The following is a 24,911-nucleotide window of genomic DNA, read 5'->3' as shown; positions in this document are numbered from 1 at the left end:
AGAACTGGATCACAAGTGAATAAAATCAGTGGAATCTAAAATTATTAGGGACACTTCAATGGGAAAATGGAACATGACATGAGTTGGAAACATAAATATAATCTGAATTTCCTGTAGACAAAGGGAAGTGTATCTACATTTTTCCTTTAAGGTATCAAAGAAGAATGCACCTTCCTTACCTGGAAGCCTTTCAGTGTTATTTGAAACACTACTTCTCTTAAAGGCACAGTAGTATTGATAATAATATATTTCAACCTTCTCTAAAACCATCAGAGTATTATTATTGCAAGTGATCACTTTCAGATTTTAAAAATAATAGTTTGGGGATTTTTATCTTCCTATGGAAACAACTACAGGTGTTGCCTTATGAACGGTGCTTACACACCTTACTATTTGTGAAAACTGACTCATGGCAAATTGAAAAGCATAGGGCACACTGTGTCTTAAAGCAAAATATCTCTTCATGTAATTATGATGTAATAACTGTCAAATGCTTCTGGGTGGTGTTATATGTTTATTGACATTAATAGATTACATCAATAGATTATTACTGACTGGTATGTTACACACAAATGCTGAATTCCTAAGGCTCAGCTATTCTTAATATAATACTGTATTCATCACCACAATTCACTTAAAGATGCTTTTGATCCCAGTCTTCCTTTCTTCTCCGCAGTAGCTTTCTATAGTCAACTCTCCAAGAGCTTGTAAAGGAAAGCACTACAAAGGTTTTTCACTGGGGAAAAACTATATAAACTTTATGCCCCAATGGTACTAAGCACTATTGTTTGGTCTTGCCCCCTTGTGTTATAGCAATACATTTTAATTTAAAATATAATAAATTATAAATAGAGTCAAAATAATTTATTCCTTGTATTTCTCAGTAATGAGCAAGAACAAATTCTAGTCAAATGAGCTGAAATGCTTGATTATTTTCAACCTAATACAGAGGTAGAATAGTGCATGTAATACCATGGAATAGCTCAGCATGAGTTATGTTGACGGATCCTGTTCATAGCAAGGTCTTCAGCTGATTAGCTATGAGGCCAGTTACTTAAACCAGTGGTTCCTGTAGAGGGGTCCCAGATCAAGGGGCTCATCACCATCTGGGAACCTGTTAGATATTCAAGTTCTCAGGTCCTACTCCAGACCTACTAAATCAGAAACTCTGGAGGTGGAACTCAGCAATCTGTGTTCTATGAAGCCCTCCGGGCAATTCTGATCCATGCTCAAGTTCCAGAAACACTGACTTAAACTCTCTGAGACTCCCTTCTCCCACTTGTAAGATGGGTTTCCTAAGACCAACCTTGCAAAACAAGGGAGGAAAACAAATCAGGGAAAAGGACGCTGGCTCTCATGCAGTGACCTTTTATCCTTTTTTTTTTTTAAATCAAGGGCCCACATTAAGGGGAATAAAAACATCAAACTGTGGTGGCTGCCACAGGCTGGGCCTGAAATGTGCTGACCTGCCAGCGGTGGGCTAGGTACCAAAATAGGCCTCGGGCTGCAGGGCAGGCCCTAAAGATTTGGCCACTGAAATCTTTGAAGTGGGCAAAATGCCCCAGAAGTAATATTTTATCCTCATATAAACTAAGGCTGCATTGCTCTGATTGTGACAAATGATAGTATGAAGAGAATAAACACTGATCTTTCGGTTCTCAAAAGACACTGGATTCTTACCCCACTTAACTCTCCCTGGAGTAAAGGCATGGGGAATTCTCCTAATTGACGTCAGCTGCTGTAAGGGAAGGACTGCCATGACCTTAAACTTGGCCACTAGTTCACTCTCACATCCAGGAACAAAGCCAAAGGGTTCTCCTGGCAACTGCCTGACATGCTAAATGGCAGGCACAGCCACTGAGGGAATCCTTTGCTGCCCTAGGGACAAATCCCCCCCCTGCAGGAAACAGACAAACTGGAGAGATTAGCAGTTTGCCTAGCTGATGCTGGCCTATCCCCCCGGTCCAGGGAGCAGAAAATGAGTTCTAAATCATTCTCTTCAAAGACCCAGGCTCCTGGTCGGCTTCTGCTTTATACATGAGGGAAATGTTCTCTGCTAGGTCAAAGGGAAAATAGGAAAATATGAGAACTTGAAAGAGAAATGTAATAAACTGGATCCCTGCATAAATCATCCTACCATGTTCAAGAAGTCGTTAATGGATATTGACTAAGCACAAACTAATCAGACATTTTAAGATCAATGTCAATCATCATTCTTGAAGGGCCCTGTAATCAAAATCGGATCCAATTCTCCTAGCCTGCCAAAATCATTGCCAGGGCACAAGGCATACTCGGGACATACTGAACGAGTATGAAAGGTTCCTGATCAGCCCCTCTCGCAAGAGCTCCTCCCTGCTCACTCTACTCATCTCATCCAGGATGCTATTCTAGCCACAAACTTGACTGTGTAACTCCCCAGTTCCAAGACCCTCTCCACTCTCCCAGTGCCTACAGAACAGTAACCAAATGTTTAAGTGCTGCTTACAAGAGACTAATATTTGACCCTGACCGTCCAACCTCAGTCTCACCCCCCACCCCTACCCCTCACACCCTTCTGATACCTTGTCTTCCCACAGCAAATCTCCAAGATCATGCCTTCCCACTTTACAAAAAATAACAGTGCCTTTCGTATGCTGTTGTCTCTGCCCAGAATAACCTTTGCTAGCTTTTTCACACAGTAAAATCTCACCTATCACACATGCTCCAGTTCAAGTACCATGTAATCTGTCAAGACTTTCTTGGCTTTCCTGCATTCCTTGTTCTGAGTTCCCACACTAGTTTATAGGCACCTTCATTATGGTTCTTAACAAATTTTACAGTAATTATCTATTTCTGTATCTGACTCCCCAAATAGACCTTGAGTATTCTACTCAAGGACTATGCCTCATCTGTTTCAATCATCCACAGTTCCTAGCCTTCTGAAAGAGTTCTCAATCCATATCCAGGATAGATAGGAGCCGAGCTATTTAACAGGTTTTTTTTTTAGCTCAAAAATGTAATATAATAATCAACGGACACTGTCAGGGAAACCGTAGCCATTTAGAAAAGAGGAAAACTTTTTGGTTTTAAGTTAGCTCTATCCAGTTGGATATTTCTAAATTTGCTTGAATAAATCTAGATCATATCCTTTCATTTAATCAATAGTTTGATGCACATATCTTTCGGCAAATATCTGTTTCAGTTTTTTTGTTATATGCTGACCCCTGGGAGAGCAGAGACCAGGTCTTATTCACCTGTGTATAACACACACCACCTGTACCAGGCAAATGTTTGGTAAACTGAATTCCCAAATGACTTGTACCTTAGTTCAGCTTAGTTCACAAAATACCTTAGACTGGGTAGCTTAAACAACAAGCACTTATTTCTCACAGTTCTGGAGGATGGGAAGTCCAAGATCAAGGTGCTGGCATATTCAGTGTTTGGTTAGGGTTCTGTTCCTGGTTTGCAGATGGCCACCTTCCTGCTGTATCCCCACACGGAGTAAAGAGAGAGGGCTCTCATCTCATCTTCTTATCAGGGCACTAATCCCATCACAAGGGGTCCACCCTCAGGACTCAACTAAGTCTAATTATTTCCCAAAGACCCCACCTCCAAATAACATCACACTGGGGGTCTGGGCTTCAACATATGATTACTGGGGAGACACAAACATGCAGTCCATAGCAAGTTGCTACACAGATATTTGGCCACATTTTTTAATGTTCCATTTGTATGTCTGCAAGGAAACAAAGATAAATTTAACTCAATTTTCAAAAAAGAGTCAAAAAGAGGGAAAATACTTTCCTTCACAAAATGCCTCCAATATAGAAACACATTCTTCAAGTTAAATGTCTAAAACAGCCATCATTCTAATCAGGCAAGTTTGCTGAGAGAAAAGAGCAGAATGTAACTCATACCTCCCTTGCTTTGATTAGGGTCCCATAACTAATCCTCACTTCTACTCCCACAGAGATGGTTACTGGCTTATCTAAATCCATGCTCCAGGAGGGTAAGGTACATAGTGCTTTATCACCTTCCCCAGAGGGATACATGGAGGGAGCATTGGGACCAGGCAGTTTCCTGGTCCTTCTCCAAAATCAAAAGTACAGAATTTTAAGGGAAAAAAATCCTAACTGAACATAAACCTTTTGTTTTACTGCTTTAAAAACACTTGAAGGGAAGGGAGGAAGGGAAGTTGGGCAGCTTTGTAAATTTAAACATCAAAGAAATGCTAAAGGAATGCAATAATGCCCAGATTTCCAATAACCAGGACACTAATTCCTAGATTTTTCTTTAAATAGGAGCAAACCATGACACAGAGGTTAGCACAACTCCTCTCCAAACATTTGAGTGTGAAACGTTTTTATTAATAAAAAGTAGGAGGGAAGAAAAGAAGAGGGAAAGCTGGGGAGTGGCTTTTGTGCATGATTATAAAATAGTTGCCACTTGTTTCATTTTGTGAGTTTACATATCAGGCTATACTTAAAGCTGAATTGCCCACAAGAAGCTAATCGTCAGTTTCTACCCTGATGGCTCACCTTACATTTTTAGGAATCTGACATACGTAGGTGAGAGACTAGTTCTAATACCACTTGAAAACCACCATATGGTTTCAGGCTTCAGGCTTTTTCTCCCTCCATTAAAAGTCCTTCTTCTTTCCCCTTACTCTTTTTTCACAGGTTCTCATTTGCAGCTCTCCTGTTTTCCTTCTTCTCCCCCTCCTCTTCTACATCTTCCTCCTTGCTGCTTTCTCGTTTAAACTGTTTAAGTTCTCCATTTTTCTTAAGTGTGGAATTCTGAACTACATAAAGAATACTCTACCCTTAAGATCTGGAAGTGTAAACTATGCCTTTTATTGCATAGCGTAGTGTCAATATAATATTGACTTCATTGATTCACTTTACTGATTCAGTTATCCAAATAACAAATATTCTACATTTAAAAATAAATATTACATTGCTGGTTCAGCTGTCCAAATAAAACCAAATCTCAGAACACAATCATATATCATAAAATGTTATCAATAAATTATAAGAACTATGCTGAAATACAAAGAGATAGCAATTTTCTCGGATCACCGTACCCTGCTTTTATTTTGCAGTCCTCCGTGCTTCAGCTTGGAAAGTTCATGGGTTAAAATATGAAGCTATGGATTTAGCTTTCTGGTGAATCATATGCAAAAGAGTTTTTTTTTTCCCTTTTAATGGAAATGTTAAAATAAATTCCCCCACCACTTATATTACGTATCTTTATATTCCCAGAAAAGGAAGAAAGAGATCACTGCAATGGAATCTACTGGAGGTTCCTTAGAATCCTGCCTTCATTAAGAAATATAAACACTACATATTCTGTGCTACATATTCTGTGATGTCTCCATAGCTACTTCTGTCACCATCTAGAAGGATTTTTTTTTCTTTCTCCCCCAGGGAAAGTTACACATAATTGAGTCCTGATTTCTAAAGTCTCTTCATATCTATATTGGGAAATGTGCCAAACTGTCAGCTGGAATCTCACTAGAAAGAACGAGGTACAACCTCTGCTGAATATGAGGGCAATTAGTCAATGGACCCCAGAAAGGTTCAGGGATAAAACATCACGAATCTGACTTTTCCAGAAACCTCCCTATGTGTTCTTTCAGGACAGAGCCTCATCAAACAGAAGAGCTGATTGTATCCCAGGAAATATATTCCCCTAAATGTCTATTTTACATGTTTCCTTTTTGTTATAATTATCACCTCCATTAATACCTACTGTGCTCATTAGTGAGTTTAACATGAATTGGAAATCACACATTATTATGTGAAGTAGAGAAAATATCATAATAAATATAATATACCATATTTATCATATCATAATGTCATATTATGATATCATAGTAAAATATCAAGCCATTCATTCTTACCAAAATCAAAAAAACTTAATGATATAGATATCATTTAAAGTTACGATTTTACCATTTATTTATAGGTGGAATTTACAGTGAATTTTTTAAAGTAGTTTCTTTGCCAGTAGATTCCAAGCTACTACTTAGATGTTAAAAATTTTTCATATTTTAGTATCTAAGAAAGTAAAGCATGTTCACATTTGTTTTGTTCTTATATTTCCACAGTGTCTGTAAGTCAAAGATAATAATGCATGAGTGCATTTTAACACATGGAAAATGGGGTTCATAGTGATACACACAGGGGAAGTATGTAGCTTGATTTTTCACCACTGGTCCAACATTGACTTACCACCGGAACCAATTTCTCCTGCTGCCTGGCCCCAAACACACTCATTATTCTTCTGAATTACAAATAAGAAAAACAGCATTGCCAACCCAAAACAAAACGTAAATGTCAATTTCTCTGGAAGAGGAATCATTAGAGGCATTTTGATCAAGGAAGGTCTAGTCTGATATTCAAGAGCGCTTATCTTGCTCTTACCAGTCACCTTCAAAAATATATTAGAAGGCCAATAATATTATAAGTACATGAAGGTTTGGAAGAAAGAAGCAATCAGTAGTATATATGAAATATTTTAAATGTCCTTTTTGTTTTGAAAAGCATAATATTCTATGTCAAACTTCTTCCCTTTGCCAGAATGATAATAATTAAGGAAAAAATACATGTTTTTTTTAGATTCTCTAGAAATACAAACGTGCAAGTTTAGCAAATTTCACAAAGTGTAGATGAAAAGCCTCTACTGTTTGACCCTCTATACAACACAAAACTTTTTGACAAGATTTAACTTTTATGGTCTAAGTGAAGTTCCACTTACCCAAAATACATATCTACCCTTAAGAAGTAACAGAACAAAAACTCTCAAAAAGTAAAGACATATTTTCTAGGCATAAAATGATATAGGAAGGAGAGAAATTTTGTCTTCTTCCTAAAGTTCAATGGTTCTCAAACTTTAATGTTTGTCACGGTCACCTAGAGGACTTGATAAAACAGATCACTGGGCTTCACCCCAGAGAACTGATTCAGTAGTTCTGGGGTGAGAGCTGAGAAGGCACAGTTCAGCAGGTTTCTAGGTGGTGATGATGGTGATGCCAGTCTGGGATGACACTCTGAGAGCCACTGCATTAACTTAGTCACTTAACTACTTTGGAAGTCTTCCTATGCTTTGTCTGACCTTTCCCAGTGAATATCTTGTGTTCTTCGTGACAGTGTTCTACTGACAAAATGTCACTTCTTAGTTAAGGTATTACCTCGGAATATCTTCATCATCTCTAAGCTGCACACCACTTCTTAGGGTATCACATCACACAAATATTTAATACATGAAAATAAAAATACTGTCACATATGTATTAAATCTTTTGTTCCTAATGTACAGATTTGGCAGGAAAAGAGTAAGATGAAGAAGGTGAAGGCTCACTGGTATCTAAGACTTTTGATTTGATGTTAAAAACAACAAAGTGTGGGTCCAAGTGGACAGTCTCCATCCTCAGGACTTACCTGTGACTGGCGCATCAATATCCAGCAAATTCTTTTCCTGTCGAAGAATCGAAGCCCCCTCTGTGATTATTCTCAACGCAACACTCTCTTCCAGCCTGCCCTCCTTCATGAGATGTGCCTTTAAGATATCCACACGAGGTTTCCCATCGTTATCAAACACTTCTTTTGCCGTAAGCCGGTGACTTGGAGGAAACGGGACAGCTGAAAGCAAAGAGGTCAAATCGTTACATTAGCCAAAACTCCACAGTCAAAGATTCAAGATTTGATAATAACCACCAAATATTCATCCCTATCACTAACCACCTACTGGAGTATTTTAAAAGTCCCCCCATTAAAATATGATCAAGGGCTATCAAGAATTAAAGACTGCCTTCTTCCTATGATTCTAGATGTGATGTGACTGCTGAAAGGAAATTTACATTTCTTCTTCATCCAGTACCTATCTCATGCATCTAGAAGATCCTGACTGAGTGAATAACAAAAAAGAAGAGAGATTTGTTTCTGTTAGGCAATAATCAATTCAGCAAAAGCAAAGAGTTCCTATACATCCATCCTTCTAAGTTTGACTCGGGTGAAGACATTTCTTCACTAAAAAGCAGGCTCCTCTACTGAGATTAGAGGAAGGGGAAAAGACCTTTCAGACCAGATTTGCCCTTCAATGGGAGTTACACCTCTGAGTAAACTGACCCACTGACTCACAGTATAAGGAGAGAGCAGGAATCTGAGGGTGAAAACGCACTGACTATTGAACAGAAACTCAGGGAATCTCTTGAACAGTGAGAGGACTGTATGACATCAGGAGACACAGGTATTTCGGAGTATGATATAATGACAAATTCCATTTGTTGCTCAGACTTAGAGCCAACCATTCTCTCTTCCAGCCGTGCCCCCATGCCTTCTTAACAGCAAGAAGGTCTCTTGTAGCTCCTGCCATTCTTCACATCTCTAAATACATTCATTCACTCATTCAGCCAGAGGATATTCACTAAACTCCTACAACATGCCAGGACGTCCAAAGGTCCACGGTCAGAGACGGTATTATAAAGGTTAAATTTCTGATAAATGGCCACTCAGCCCCTTCAGTGAGGGAAAATCATTATTTCTCCATTTTACATGAGGGTTCATTTACTGGATAACTCAGATCTATTAGAAATATCTGGAAGAAGCACAAACACTGTTTCATGTAACTTTCATCTGCCGTGTGCATTATGTCATATGCGTAAGAACATCTCCATATGAAGCACTTCTCTTAGGTAAAACACTTGATGTTACGGATTAAACCTAGCGCTCTTACCTCCTGAAAGCGTCTCTCAAAGAAGCAGGATTTAGGTTAGACCTATGCCAAGAAATTTTGTGCAATCTAATAGCATAGACTTGTTATCCAAGAGAAATGACAACTACTTAAAAGTCAGGAAATGAACATGTACCGATGGATGCAAGCTTGATTTTCCTAACAATCCAAGCATATCTATTTAACAATGCCTCCAAAGTGAAGTGGCAGTGCAGACTCAATGGACATGCATGAGGCTTTCATGGTCAGATGAACCTGGGTGCAAACCTTGGCTCTGAGCACCCACCAGCTATATGACCTTGGGCAAGCTAAATAACCTCCTTTGGCTTCAGTTACCTCACCTGGAAAGTGGGGATTATATCTATCTGAGGACTGTTCTAATAACTAAAGTAAATAGGACTAGTAGTAGCTATCATTGATAGAGTGTTTATTTTATGCCAGGCATTGTCTGGGTAATAAAGTCAGACACAACAATAAAGCTGTAAGGGGAGGAAGGCATAAGTACAAGTGTTTATATATAAACTTATTTAGTCCCTATAACATTACTGTGGGAGAGAAACTTGAGATTCAAAAATATTAAGCACCTTGCCCAAGATAATCACCTAGTGATTTATATGCAGACCCGCTGAGCGTCAGCCCTGGCACTCTGATGCCAGAATACTTGTGTTAATAGCTACACCACACTACTTCCCAGAAAGTACTTGACCGTGCTTCACAATTAAAAGGTGATGAGTAAACCACTGTCTAGAATTGAAATTCTAATGAATCCCGAGCGGTATGTCTTATAAAGACCACACTTTTATTTTCAAAAATTATTTGGAGTGGCTTGTAGTAGAATAGATATGTAATACAAAAGCAAGAGGTAAAATGAGAGACAAAATGCATTAACACCAAAGCATAGTGTAAAATGAAAGAAAAAGAAAGTTCAAGAATTAAACAAGGAGGAGAAAAAAGAGGCAACGAAGTCACTAGACTTCTGGCACTTGGGCTCTATTTTGTTCATTCTGTTTCTTTGCCCTCCTCCCTTTTTCTTGCCTGACTAACATACACGCTTGTTAAGAAAACATGGAAACATTTCGATGGCCACGTTTCTTTACCTGGGTCTTTATGTTTGGTTTGAAAGTAGAAAATATCTTACCTGGCAACTCCTCAAAATTTCCCAGAGACAGGATGGGGGTGGAAAGGGGGAAACTTCAAAAGGACACTTGGGGTAAGGCCATGAGCTGATTTTTTTTTTTTTTTCAAGTGAGTTCCTAAAGTGTGACTAGGACAACTGTGAAGGTTTAAGTGACTCTGCAAAACTGTCAGGCAAGAATCATAGGAACACAGAAGGGAAGGAGGCTGATTTATTGTCAGGCAGTGGGTCTCTGCCACACACACGCTAGCTGGCCTTTATAAACTTCAGACAGATCAAAGGGTTAAACCTGAAAGAGCTGAAGCATTTAAGAAGATGAGAGGCAAAAGGAGAGCACCCCAGAGAGGGCATCACCTTCACGAATTAGACTTTCTCCAAGTCCCTAGACTCTCTCCAAGGCCAAGATCACTGCCATGACAGATGCTCCCACCCTTTGCTGCAGATCTCTTACCTTCCAGTAATTGCTAATCCTAAGGTAACTGGCTAAGGTAAAGCCACCTGGCACTGAGATATTGGGGCTGGTTCCAAATAAACCGAAGCAAGAAAAAAGAGGACAAAGGCCAATCGAAGGGCTCTATTTCCAAGTGGATGATAGGGACATTGACAAGATGGGCCCCTTTACCAATTAAACAGATGGCAAGGCCTGCAGGGGACCAAGATGGGCAGCAACGATGCCAAAGGGCAAACGCAAAGATGCGGTCAGCCAGAGAGAACTTTTCTGGGACAAAACTAAGCATGGGCTAATATTTGCATTTGTACACTTTTTGGCTTCATAAAGAAAACACCAGCCTTACAAAGGTCACACTTATTTGCTTTCTCTATTCACCTAGAGTCCTACATGCAGACCTGTGCCAAACATTGAGCAAAAACTACTTGGACCAAAGAGTCCAACGTGCTTAGAAAACATTTCTTTCATTAACTCATTGTATAAGTGGCTACACTTGCTATAGCAAAATGGGATTTCCCCTTCCCTCTTTTGCTTTGAGTATGACAAGTTGCTTCCATTTATACATGAGCAGGCCAAGATTGGAAGAATTAAGCTTGTGCATGCTAATAAAAATTCTGAAATAACTGCTGATTTTCGGGCTGATTCTTTCTAAAACAATTTTCTCATAATTGCCTGTTAAGTAAAGAAGACGATATTATAGAAGACTTCTTAGAAGCAACCTAAAAATAGATAGAAACCTTCTCAGCTTTCTCTACTTCACAATTCCCACTCGGTGCCTTTTTTGCTATCGTTGTCAAATAAAACAGCAAAGTAGCTAAAATCCGGGACGTGTAAGTCCTTGACTGACTCCTGCCACAAACCACCAAAGAAGTCTTTAAAGGCAAACAACACACTGGACTAGGGTTGTATTCCCATGTCATTGACTGTGGAAATCTGGCAAAGACTGATTTCCAAACAACAGGTTGGAAATGATATTGTTTCTTTTCTATTTGTTGATGCTACCAGAGAGTTCATCTATCTGATAGGGAGGAAGGTTGAAAGTCTAGGAACCAAAGCCATGGGCATCCAATACTGGCATCCAATTATTGACATTGGCATTCACCAGTAGAGAAATATATTCCAAGTCAGAAAAGGCTTGCAGCCAAGGTATTCCTAGTTCTGGGTTCTGGCTGACTATGGGGGCCACACCTCAGAGTCAGGGGTCCCCTGAGATTTGGGCTAGAGGTCAGTTTTAGACAACCACGAGCTGCCTCAGTAGCCATAAGTGAACTGTATCACTCTGGGGTAGACCGTGGTATCTGAGCTTTCTATTTCTCAACTCTGAGCCACTGCAGCCACTGTTGAAGGAATTCCTACTACTTGATGGGAAATATTCAAGAGTCACTGTCATGGTGATACCTTCACTGGAAGGAAAAGCAGGATACCTGCTGCCTGACCTCTTCCTGGAATAAATGCTGACAAGAGAGAACCACAGACTTAAGAAAACATTCAACCGAGGGATTTTTCAAACGTTGGTTTGGTTTAAAACAATTTTTTTGCTTCTTTCCTCAAACAAAATGACATCCAGAAATGCAAGTATATCCAAAAGAAAGAAGAGCCTAAAGCAGATTGCTTGTTTCTCTTCTTCCGTACGATGGCAGTTAAGGTGTGCTCACGAAATCCTGGGGCTCTTTGGAGTAAAATTATAAATCTCCCAATTTAGACTGACTGCTGACCCCCTCCTAGTAAACAAAAAGCAACTGAAGTCAAGAGAGAGGATAAGTGAATTGTCCGAGGTCACAGGATTAGTCGGTGACAAAACCAACACTACATTCAGGTCTCCTGGTCTCTCTTCTCGCACTTTACCCTCCAGATCTGTCCGATATGAGGTTGACTGGCCACACATGAGGGCGGCTGAGCACTTGGAAAGTGGCCAGTCCAAACCAAGCCGTGCTGCAAAGCTACAGGATTCCCTGGACTTAGAACACTTGATACAAGGGGGGAAAAAAGATTGTAAAATGTCTCACCAACATTCTTATATTGATTACATGTTTTAATAATAAGATATATTGGGCTAAATAAAATGTACCATTAAAATTAATTCAAACTATTCCTCTTTCCTCCTTTTAATTCCATGACTAGAATATTTAAAATTGCATAAATGGCTTATACTACATTATTATTGAACCGTGATGTATCTTTCTCAACAAGTAAACGAGAACAGGGTGAGTGGAAATTATATTCCTTAATCGTTCTTCTCTTTCAGCTTTGGTTCCTACAAAACCTCAAACTATTTCAAAACCGGTTGCACGTTGGAATTGCTTTTTAAAATGAATGATGCCCAGGCCCTACCTCTAGAGATTCTGATTTAACTCGTCTAGGGTAGGGCCAGGGCAGTGGCAGGTTTGTTAAAGAAATCCAGAGTATACTAATGTGAAGTCCAGACTGAGATTCACTGACCTATCTATATCGTTAAGTAAAGATGTACAAAACACCAGGCAGTTTAATTTCCCCCCCAAACATGCTCCACAATGTCAATCATCCACAGCAGGTGCAATGTCTTTGCAAGTCCAGACACGTTTATTTCATCCCTCTCTGTAATCAGAATGCGTCCAGGAACAACACGTGTCCCATATTTCATGTGGCTACTGTCTGCACAGGGCTAAGATACTTATGTCAACACATGTTAAGAGAATAGCTTAAGGATACCACGTGTCAGACACAAAACACATTCTGGCCTGGCCTCCACAGAGTGGCACTCCATCGATTTCCTTCTGGACATCTGTGTCTGTCACAAACTTCTTCTAATCAAACCATATCAATCAATCAATTGATCGGTCGTCAAGCACCTTTAAGCACCTACTCTGTGTCGTATTCCATGCTAGGCAGTGACAAGGGCTGGGGAGAAGTGAGCAAAAGAAAACAAAAACAAGCAGAGCCAGACTCTGAAGAACTTACATGTGGTAAAATTATGAGTTTTTGCTTGGGATAGATGGGAAACTGTTAAACCGCAAAACCTAAGGGCAAAATTTAAAGAAAATGACAGACAATATAAGCAGTAAGAAAAAAAAAGTGTCTTTATCTACCTTAAAGTTATGCCTGGGTTCCTAGAAACTCTTAGATGCAGTCACCCATTTCTTTTGTCTAAAGTATATAATAAATATCTAATTTTTTAGATGACTCTGAAAGAGGAGGCTCTGTCTTGAAGGTAAGTAATGAAAATAGAATATGCTAATCGTAAGGTACTATATTCCAGCTACAATATACATAAGTACCTCCATCATCAGTAATTAAAATATGTGGAATCTGATCCTACTTCTGAACAGAGTGATGGGGTACATAAAAGGAAATACTAGTGACTTTTCACTAAATTTTCTTTGGGTTCTAACACAGAGAAATTAGGTTTGACTTATATTCTTCTGGGTTAAAAAAAATTCTATCAGTATGGGGATACATGTTTATCCATGCACAGAATGTCTATATGCAAAGATATACAAAACATGTTGTGTGGGAAAGATAGCTTAAAAATTAACCACAGCTAGCCTCTAAGAAAAACTATAGAAAGGTATTTATTAGAGTCCTACTTATGCTACTGCTGTGGATACTCATCACTTGTTTGTTTGAAAGCCTCTGGCTTTTATTATAGATATTAATGCCTGTCGAATTAAAATATGCTTGCCCAGCTCAAGTGCAGTTGAATATTAATTTTGTAAACAGAAACATTAACCTTGTAAACAGAAACATCCGGTCCCACTTAAGCTAAAAAAATTCTTCACAGTAGGTTTACAAACTTCAATTCATTAATTTACTGGTGTTTTTTTTCTTTTTTCCCCCTACTGCTATCACGACTTTATTCATCCTTAGCAGAGACATCTTTACCCACCCTCTCTGAATACAACCACACAGATCCTGAGCTTTAAAATGTATTCAATTATTAGACACAGTATGTGTACTGATCATTTCACTAGCAAACTGAATACCCCATCTGGTTTTCCTGAATGTTTACGTGCAAATATAGCACAGTGGTATTTTATGTAACATCCCCAAAGTGTTAATAAAAGAGCACTACAGTACTCGAAACACTTATTAAAATAAGCAATTTTTTTCCTATGACTTACAGAACATATATTTTACACAGTAATTTTTGAAACTAAATCTGAAATGTGCTAAAGCAATTCTGTAAGATCAGACACAAATTAATGAAAATAAATATTGTTCCAACAACAAAGAATTAATAATTAATTAGTGAAAATGAGTACCTTAACAGTACAATCAGAGCTTCTTTTTATTGTCTGTTTCAAAATAATTTTCATGTAAGTGTTTCTTGATGTACAGCTACCCCCTAACCTTTCCATGTACAGCTTTTCTTATTTCCTGGCTGCTACCCTCAGTCTTGAGTCTAAGGACTCAAGGACATAGTCCACAACCCTCTCCACATGAAGTCTTGGGTTGTTCTATCACAAAACTCCTTTGAAGTTTTGATATTTTGGTTAGTTCATTTAATTACCAGAAAAACTGCAAGTGGCTTACATAATGAATTATGTAATAATGACTCAACATGAAAGATTATTTAACAAAAGTCTCAAGTTTCAAAATATTTCAGAATTACTGTGAGGCTTAAATAAAATCTGATTTTTCAGTGAAAATTTAAAAGTTCTACGCACAAGTCCTGTGACTAACATGCCGGTCAGGCCAATCACAAATTATTTTATACATGTACAAGATAAAAGCAAAATTACATTTACTGGTTTTGATACATGATATCAAATGTTTAGATTAAACCAAGAATTTAAATTAAATATTAAATGTTTTAACTTAGATATGTAAATTACATTATATATTTTTAAATGTCTTAATATGTAATTGAAGATGTGTTGTTTAATAAGGGTCTACTCTATTGTGTGTTTTGTTCTGTTTTGTTCAGTTTTAAATAAAGACAGACATAACATTTACAGCAGTATGTACTCCAGCTATACTGGATCTTGGAACTAGATAAAACGATTACAGCAGTATTTTCAGCAAATGGTATTTATAGTAATCTCTGGAATAGTAAATTTACAGTAATGCATAAAATTCCACTCACTTGGATACATTTACATAGAGGGCTTTTTACTTATTTATTTTTTGCCTTGAACATTTTCTTCTTCTCTGGAGACATATGTCACAGGAAGAGATAAAATCAAGCAACAAACAAGATACTTTTAAGACAAGTTGAATTTATCTCCCAAGCAAGCAGGTCCCTACGAACACGATAATCAGCCCTTAGGAATGAAGAGTATCCAGGGATTCTAAAACTTTATTTAACCCGAGACACACTTCATCACTCAGAAATCCTCCACTCCATGGCCTGAGACATGATATATAAGGAAGGACTTCACCTGAATTGAACTATTTGATCAGAAATTCATTAATAAATATAAATCTGTGTATTGAAAACAGCGAACCTGCAAAGTATAATGTGTGCATTCTTAGTCTTCAATCCTAAACTTATAAGTTAATATGAAAAAAATCAATCTGTGCCCACACACAATTCTTTCCTTTCAAGTTCATCATTCAGCTGGAGATGCCCACACATTTTCTATGCCCACGTGCCCGCCCTCGGTCCCCATCCCCTGTAGTTGAAACACCTACGGGCGTCAGAATAATTTTTTTAAATGAACAGACTCTCTCTTCTTTGAAAGATCTTGATGAAATGGCAAATCTATGACACAAATGATATCGAATGATGTAAATCCTAAGTGGCAATTTAAGAATGTTACCACTTTTGCATATAAAGGGTGATCGTTTAAAAAAACAATGAATCTGGCATATAGCCTTATATCTGTGTGCCACAGTGAAGCAAAGATTGAAATACTCTGCCTCAGAGTCACCCTCCAGAGAGCCAAGGGCAGGAGCTAAATTCCCAGGTTTACATTTAATTGCCCCTGCCCTCGCTCTGTGCTCCCTACTCCCCGTGGGCTCAATCATGAAGCATCAGGACCTCTGGGCCTCCCCATGTTCTAGTAATGCTTACACTGGTTGCTTTACTCTGATGACCAGAGACCTGCTCTCATCCACTCTCTCTGGTCTCCCATTTCTAAGAACGACCCACTCCTGTGAATAATACAGAAGCATACAGGAGGTCCCAATTCTCAGCACCTCAAATATGTACCCCACGAATCATAATCTTCACACATCTATTTAAAAACTGGAATGCTTTAGTGAATACCACCCACAAATGTACCCTCTCGAACTTCATTTTCATATGTTTCGTTTATCCTTAAAATGTCCTTGTCAATTCTGATTTTAAATCACATATGCATTTCTCAGCCTATGAAATGGAAAATGTCTGATATCATAATAAAGCTGCAACAGACTGCATTCCCTTCCTCCATAAAGAAACACTCTTAAGAAAGATTTTCCACTCGTAAACAGCGCATATTTTGTGCATAAAGAACATTCTCAAAGAACTAAGGAAACAGGTTGCTGGGATTATAATGTCAATTGCAAATTGACAGGCAACACCAAATTTCACTCTTTAAATGAGTCAATTAATCACCACTATTTGAAAAACATCAGAATAATTCTAATAATAAGTAGAAAGATTAACAATCGAGTGCCACCAAAGGTTCAAGTCCAGTACCCTGGCATTTGATATTCAATCAATATGTTTTTGAGTGAATGCAAAAATGAATGAACTTCTTTTTTCTCCTTGTTCACTCAGATGGGGGTAAAATTTCTGTGGTACTAGAAGTACAGATGGTCCCCAATTTACAATGGTTCAACTTACAATTTTTCAATTTTTCAACTTTACCATGATAACCAAACACATGTATTCAGCAGAAACTGTACTTCTAACTTTGAATTTTGATCTCTCCCAAGGCTAGTGATCTACAGTATACTACTCTTTTTGATCCATAGCTCCCAGTCAGCCAAGCAATAATGATACACTTACAACCACTCTGTTTTTCACTTTCAGTGCAGTATTCAATAAATTATGTGAGATATTCAATGCTTTATTATAAAAATAGGCTTTGTGTCAGATGATTTTGCCCAACGTTGACTAATGTACATGTTCTGAGCACACTTATGGTAGGCTAGACTAGCCTATGGTATTTGGTAGGTTAGAGGTATGTACTAAATGAATTTTCAACTTATGTTGATATTTTTGACTTAGGATGGGTTTATTGGGAAATAACCCTATCACAAGTCGAGGAAGATCTGTAGTTTAAGAAGAGAGAAAAGAAAAAAATGGCTTTGTTCAGATCTAAAAGTATGTATGGAATTATAAAAAGAACAGTCAATGGCCAAAATAACTCAAACTGAAAACTTCATTTAGTAAATGTGTCTTTAGAAGTGCTCATTACAGGAAAGAGATCAAGTCTGTCAGATGTATGTTTCATCCCAAGATGAAACATACAGACATGGTCAAAAGTGAGCAACAGAGAAAATTGAAAAGGGAAGGGGAAACAATCACTACAAAAAGTTTGAAGTACTGAATGTTTTAATCCCACATGTGATTACAGGATCATATATAAAACTTGTTGTTATCTGTGATGTAAAATTAACCCAACAACAATAAAAACAATACCATATCAGTACAATAGTATTTTGGTGCTTTTAAGCTTATAAAGCACTATTCTCTGGAATTTCAGAAAGACATTCAAACATTTCCTTTAAAAAGAACATTTTCTAGTTTAGAAGAATGCTATTAATATGTATTACTGAATTTACTGAAGTATGCTTCAGTAAAAAAAGACTTTGTTTTAACTGTTAAACTCGAAATATCTGAGACTTAATAGACTAACACTTTCTCAGCATTCCTAAGGGTCAGAAGTAGCTCAGGACTTTCCTTCCCATCTTTTTAGTATCTGTTTGACAAACTATCACTACCAGTCAGAATGAATTCAAATCTTATTTGTAGACACAAATGAAAAATTTATTGTAAAATGTAGCAGTCAAGAATAGCTAGAAACTAGGTTATCTAACTCATTCTAAGCACATATAGAATGATAAACAGAGCAACATAATTCCCATGATATAAGACTTTGGGTTATGGTTCCCTAAAACATTTTAAAAGCTTCAGTCCCATAAATTTTTCACTACCCAAGTTCAAGACACTCATTTGGGCGTGATGGTGAATCATTTAGGCAACACTGTGAATGCTTTTCTTAAAGTTACATGTGCCGAATTCACAACTGGCAGGCTCATTTAGAAACACAGTATTTTTTTTATTACGACATCATTTAAAATCTTTCCTTGCCTTAAATCCCTACTCAAGAAATAATCACGATTAAATATATAACTAACAGATTAATACAAATGTAAGATAAAGGATATATCCACACACACACAAATCAAATGGTGAAAGAGTGTACGTTACTCTAACAATGGAGTTGTGTGTGTGCTCTTTAAATCCCTTGATCCACGATAATGCTCCACTTATTCAGAGCTCTGGTTCCCATCATCTTCACCAACAACAGTTCAATTACACACCCAGAGGTAATCAAAAACTGAGCTGGAATGAGAACACTCACCAGAAAATCTGTGCCCATTACCCCATAGGAAAGGAATGGAGGCATTCTCAGAATACTAAATAGAAAAGGACGGTGGCCGGCCATAACTAAGCATCCCTGTATAGAGTTCCATATTTCACTACAGACCTAGAGGATATCAGGGCATATCCATGGTGTTCATAATGGTACACATTCCACACTTCATAAGCATCTTATTCCAGATTACTGGACAATACACTGTTACAAAGTGGAAAAGGTATAATACAATTTTGATATGCTTTCATTAAGTAGAATTTTCAATAATTTAGTGTTTAAAAGAGATATGTCTCAGTTATGTGATAATTTCACCTTCAGTGAAATGTCTCCTTCCCTAATCAGAGCATATACATGAAGGTTTATGTATATTGTCAATTATTTTTAGAAATATAAATGGTCCTCATTCCCAAAAATGTGCGTTTAGTCATTCATGATGAAACTCAAAATAGCCTTTGATTTGCTAATACTCTATATATCAGGTGTATTTTTTAAGTGATATATAGGGTACACACATTAAGTACTGAAGAAAGAAGAATGTCATAAAGATTTTATCTATTACGTAAATGCAAACTAACTAAAAGCAACTTTCTTTTGTAAGTCTGAAGTCTGAGAAAATATAGAAACCTCTAAAGCTGTTTTTCTGATAACATTCTTCCTCTAAACTAACTGGTTAATAACATCATGATTTTTGTACATTTGTACAAAGAAATAATTTATACTTTTGAAATGGAGACTTTAACTTTACTCCAAGTGGAGTAAAAGTTCAGGGGAAATTAAAGGAAAAGGAGAAAGAAAGAAAAGAATGGATTCTCATCACTTCGGGAAGATAAACTTGAGTTCAGCTCACCAAACTGCCAAGTTAGATTGTATTTAAAAAAAATCAAATCCTAAATAGCATGTGAATTTTACTAGAGCAATTTCCCATAGGTATTGGCAATGTTTACTCCCCACATAGTCAAGGGGGACCCAATTATTACTCTCACACCAAATGATAAACAAAACAAATGATAATCAGTCACCATCCTCTTCTGACTCCCTTACCTCTAGACTCTTAATTACCCTAAGGGTTTCCATGCTCAAGAGACAAAAAAGGGTCCTAGGAGCAAAGGATCTGGCTCTCCACAAGAGGCCATTTCAGTTGCATTTTGCAAATACGACTGATCTTTTTTTTTTTAATGCAAATAATGTTCCCATCCCAGATACAGTTATTCAAATAACAAACTATTTGTGAATTAACACAGAATTATATGGATAAGTGGAGACTATCTACTGGCCAGAAGGTCTACTAACACTTTTGTACTCAAGCAACAAAGTAAGGAAATTTCACTGAAATTATTTATTTACATATATTCATACAGCAAGGACATAAAGTTGATTAAAGTTTATCAAGAACTTCCCAAAATTATAATTTTGCAAAAATTAGTAACCAAAGAGCAGGTATCTAAAGAAAGTGAAATATTAGGGCTCTCCTGGTGGCCCGGTGGTTAAGAATCTGCCTGCCAGTGTAGGGGAGACGGGTTTGAGCCCTGGTCCGGGAAGATCCCACATGCTGCAGAGTAACTAAGCCCGTGTGCCACAACTACTGAGCCTGCGCTCTAGAGCCAGAGAGCCACAACTACTGAAGCCTACGCGCCTTAAGCCCGTGCTCCGCAACAAGAGAAGCCACCGCAATGACAAGCCCGCGCACCGCAACAAAGAGTAGCCCCTGCTTGCTGCAACTAGAGAACGTCCACGCGCAGCAATGAAGACCCAACGCAGCCAAAAATAAATAAATAAATTTATTTAAAAAAAGGAAAGTAAAATATTAAAAAGTATGACTACTGAAAGAAAACATAGAAAACAAAACAAACACAAAGTAAAAACAAACTGTAGACTTATGAAAATATACAATTATTACAAGGGAGGAAAACCAAGCTGTGTAAAGCATCAAATAAATTAAAGGGTTTGTGAAACTGCTGAAATTCTGTAGCAATGTCATATGTTGCACACATTTCTGGAAAGAAGGCCCACAATTTAATAGATTCTCAAAAGGATCCCTGACCCAAAGAGGCTACTAAGATCTTCTCTAACATGGCTTCCTCACCATTACTATGGTGACCATTCTAGTTTAATTCCTCAATACAGTCTTATCTAGATTATGAAGATAATGATCAGACTATTTCTTTAATTCTCCAGTTACCAACCCTTAATACATCTTATCCCCACACCCTATAGTTTGGCCATACCCAGTTACACAATACATATTCTAAGTATTCCATGTAACCTTATACCTTTCTTCAAGCCTTTCAGAGATAGTAAGGCAAAGGGGCTAAAAGCACAAACTCAGAAGCCAAAATGCCTGGGTTTACATCCCAACTTCACCAACTGTATGATGTTGGGTGAGTTATTTAGTTGCTTGAGGATTAAATAAACTAATATTTGTAAAGTGCTTGGAACATTACTGGCATAGCAAATACTTCCTAATTAGTCCTTATGATTAACAAATGCCTTGCTTACCTACTTAAGCATGCAACTTCCTAATCATCCCCATTCAAACGTCACAACTTCTGCAAAGATGCAAAGCCTGCTTTCCATCTAAACCTCCACATCCTTGAGAATCAAACACTTAATAACATGTCCTTCAATTGCCAAACACAGGACTTTGCTTTGTCTTTTTTATTTTTTGTTTTTTTGTTTTCTGCGGTATGCAGGCCTCTCACTGTTGTGGCCTCTCCCGTTGTGGAGCAGACTCCGGACTCGAAGGCTCAGCGGCCATGGCTCATGGGCCCAGCGGCTCCGCGGCATGTGGGATCTTCCCGGACCGGGGCACGAACCCGTGTCCCCTGCATCTGCATCGGCAGGCGGACTCTCAACCACTGCGCCACCAGGGAAGCCCTGCTTTGTCTTTTTACTTTGTGTTTGCCTTGTGTTTATTTTTTTGCCCTAAAAACACACAGCACTTGCTGTTTGTATTAATTTTCATACTTTTGTACTCATAAGACTCCTCACAAATCATTAGAAGACTTGATGCTAAATTCAATAACTGTGTACGAATCTGAAATTATGATCGTAAATATCATGAATTTCACCCCCTAGTTTTCTAGTTGAAGAAACTGAGGCTTAAAGAGAATAAGAGTAGTAGTGATAATAATAATAATTAAAACAATAATAAAATAATCATTAACACACAGCACTTCCTATATCCTAGACACCCTTCTAAACACTTTATACTGCATGTGTTAACGTCATAAAAATCCTAAGATGTGGATACTGCTAATCTACTTTTCATATGCAAGAATTCAAGGCACAAAGAAATTAAATGACTTTACCAAGTCCACATAGCAAATAACTAGGAGACACCAGGGCTCATATGAGGACCCCGACTCTAGAGTTGTGCTTTTAATCCTTGCTACCATGCCTCTATAGATAAGAGGTGACTTACCCAATAATCCAAAGATAATTAGAGGCAAAGCCTGAAGTCATATCCAGTTCTCTGGATTCCCTGAACCATGTTCTTTCTTTTTGAGTTCATTATTCCCTACCCAGAATGGACATGGCAAGCAATCCAAAAAAAAAAAAAAAAAAAACTTTCCAATGATTTACTGATATACGATTCACATCTCATCACATAATTCTCTAAACCCAATAATATTTATCCTGAATGTGCAGTCTGCTCCTTGAACATCCTAATTTGGCTCTTCTCTCTTATCTAATTGTTCCCAACTTGAAAGAGACCAAAATAGTACAAGGAACAGCTAGTTCAGTATTCAGCTTATGAAAGGTACAAGGCCTTAGCTGTAATTTGGTTTTTGATGGGTTGGTCAAGAAGTAAAACTATCATTTACACTTGGCTTATTTATACCTCCAGTGTTTCCACATATGAGCTTTGAACTTGAATCCCATCCAAAACTCAAAAGTTTTCCATCAATGACTGTGGGCTGCCTCTCAGTCCAGCCTGTGATTTTGCTAAAAAATGTGCCTCCCCAACCTTTACTCCTTTAAAAGACTAGTTAGTGCAGCTGCCATTGACAATTTTCAGCCATATGGAGCAGAATCCGAGCTCTAAATGACACTAAGTGTAGCAGTGACGAGTTCTAAAGTACCTAATCACCTATCTTCACATTCTGGCTTAAACGGCTATGGGTCCTTAAGAAATCCTTGAGAAACCACAGTTTCCTTACCTGTAACATGGAGATATTTACATAACCAAGAGGCATTTAAAAGGATTAAATGAGACATACTTGCAAAAGTGCTTAGTGCAATACTTAGTGGGAAGTATGAACTCAAATTTAAGTTTGTTTGTTTGTTGTTGTTTTTTTCGGTACGCGGGCCTCTCACTGTTTTGGCCTCTCCCACTGCGGAGCACAGGCTCCGGACGCGCAGGCTCAGCGGCCATTGCTCACGGGCCTAACCGCTCCGCGGCATGTGGGATCTTCCCGGACCGGGGCACGAACCCGTGTCCCCTGCATCGGCAGGTGGACTCTCAACCACTGCGCCACCAGGGAAGCCCAGTATTTTTTATTATTTGTTATTATTGTGCTTCAGTGAATTCCCACAGGATTTCTGTAGTTTCATATGCCAGCATTTTGTTGTATCACCTGAAAACTCTCATTTACACTTGGCTTATTTATACCTCAAAAAAACCCCAAAAACCAAGTATCATGTAAGTGTTTCTATCATATTTGGGGTCCAGCAGAGAGAAACTTATCTTGCCAATTGACATTAAATATGGCCCCAAGAGGGCTGTCTAATCAAGAACCAAATTCATCGTCATGGGCAGGTATGAAATTCTTACTATGAGTTTAATGTGACCTTAGTGGAAGGTTCAGAAAAGTAATTCACATAAGAACCCCAGAGACTACTGGGCCTTCTAAGAACATCAGATTTTACATAAATAGCAGCATTTACCAAAGACAGTTCTTAGATAATAGGTGTTTTATAAAATAAAGCATTTCTGGAGGAGAAAAAAAGCTCTGGAACACCTGTTAAACATGGTTAAAGGGACTTATTTATGGCAAGTTTTCTCACAGAGTTGAACATGCTATTATGTCTGGTGACTATCTAGCAGGGAGATCAATCATGCCTCAACTCCCAATTATTTTTCTATAAAACTGTCTTCTTGACATATGTTTTGTCAAAACCTACTATAAACAAATAACCAATTCAACTATTTTGACAAAGTGAGTCTGTCAGTTCACACAAACATGAATATTCAATAATAGAGGGTATCAGTAAAATTGGCCAAAAAATTTTAATCAAAATCATAAACATGCTAGTTTAAGCTGAGGACACACTGTATGTGTCTAACAATTTCGAAAAAAACAGTGTAAAATCAGCTTATTTCTGATGTCTCCTTACTCATATATATACCTTACTGAACAGTGTATGACCATGCAATAAAAGTTTACATTTTTACTCTACAATTAAGGAAGAAGGAAACCAAAAAATTCCAACCAAAGGAAAGAAAACCTTTGGTTTTTGACATTGATAGCCGCAGGCATCTCCCCTGTCTTCCCTCCACTTTCAGACCTAATGTTTGGCATTCTAGATCCACGATCTGGGGGCCACACCAACCTTTCAACATGCCAGTCAGATACAACAAAAATTAGCAATCATTTAAGTGTTTGCTCAAATTAATTACAAGGGATTTTTGCACTCAAATAAAAGATTTGCTCCTTCTTATTTTAGAGGCTTCAGTTAAAGAAGTCTGGGTTGGGCTTCCCTGGTGGCGCAGTGGTTGAGAGTCCGCCTGCTGATGCAGGGGACATGGGTTTCTGCCCCGGTCCGGGAAGATCCCACATGCCGCGGAGCGGCTGGGCCCATGAGCCATGGCCGCTGAGCCTGCACGTCCGGAGCCTGTGCTCCACAACGGGAGAAGCCACAATAGTGAGAGGCCCGTGTACCGCAAAAAAAAAAAAAAAAAAGAAGTTTGGGTAATGCAGCTGTGCTTGCTCCAGGGCTCTGGAACCCTACTATCTGGGTTCACATCATTCTCTGCTACCTAACAGGTCTAAGTCTTCGGGTGGGATGATTCATTTAATCTCTTTCATCTCACTGTGTCTGAGCTTCCTCATCTGTAAAATGCAGATAATAATGGCCACTATCACACAAGACTATGTAAGGCTTCA

At 38.2% G+C, this 24,911-nt stretch overlaps 1 protein-coding gene across 3 annotated transcripts in view; it reads right to left on the bottom strand.

Moving 5' to 3' along the window:
• PPP3CA (protein phosphatase 3 catalytic subunit alpha) overlaps positions 1 to 24,911 on the bottom strand; it is a 298,560-nt gene that overhangs the window by 147,922 nt on the left and 125,727 nt on the right. For all 3 annotated transcript variants that reach the window (XM_079921013.1, XM_079921014.1, XM_079921015.1), the window contains exon 2: positions 7,421 to 7,621. In XM_079921013.1, the coding sequence (XP_079777139.1) occupies positions 7,421 to 7,621 (201 nt within the window). The remainder of the gene's footprint in view (positions 1 to 7,420; positions 7,622 to 24,911) is intronic.

This window comes from Stenella coeruleoalba (assembly GCF_951394435.1).
Source record: "Stenella coeruleoalba genome assembly, chromosome: 4".
NCBI lineage: Eukaryota > Metazoa > Chordata > Mammalia > Artiodactyla > Delphinidae > Stenella > Stenella coeruleoalba.
This window is presented reverse-complemented; position numbering and strand designations above follow the sequence as displayed.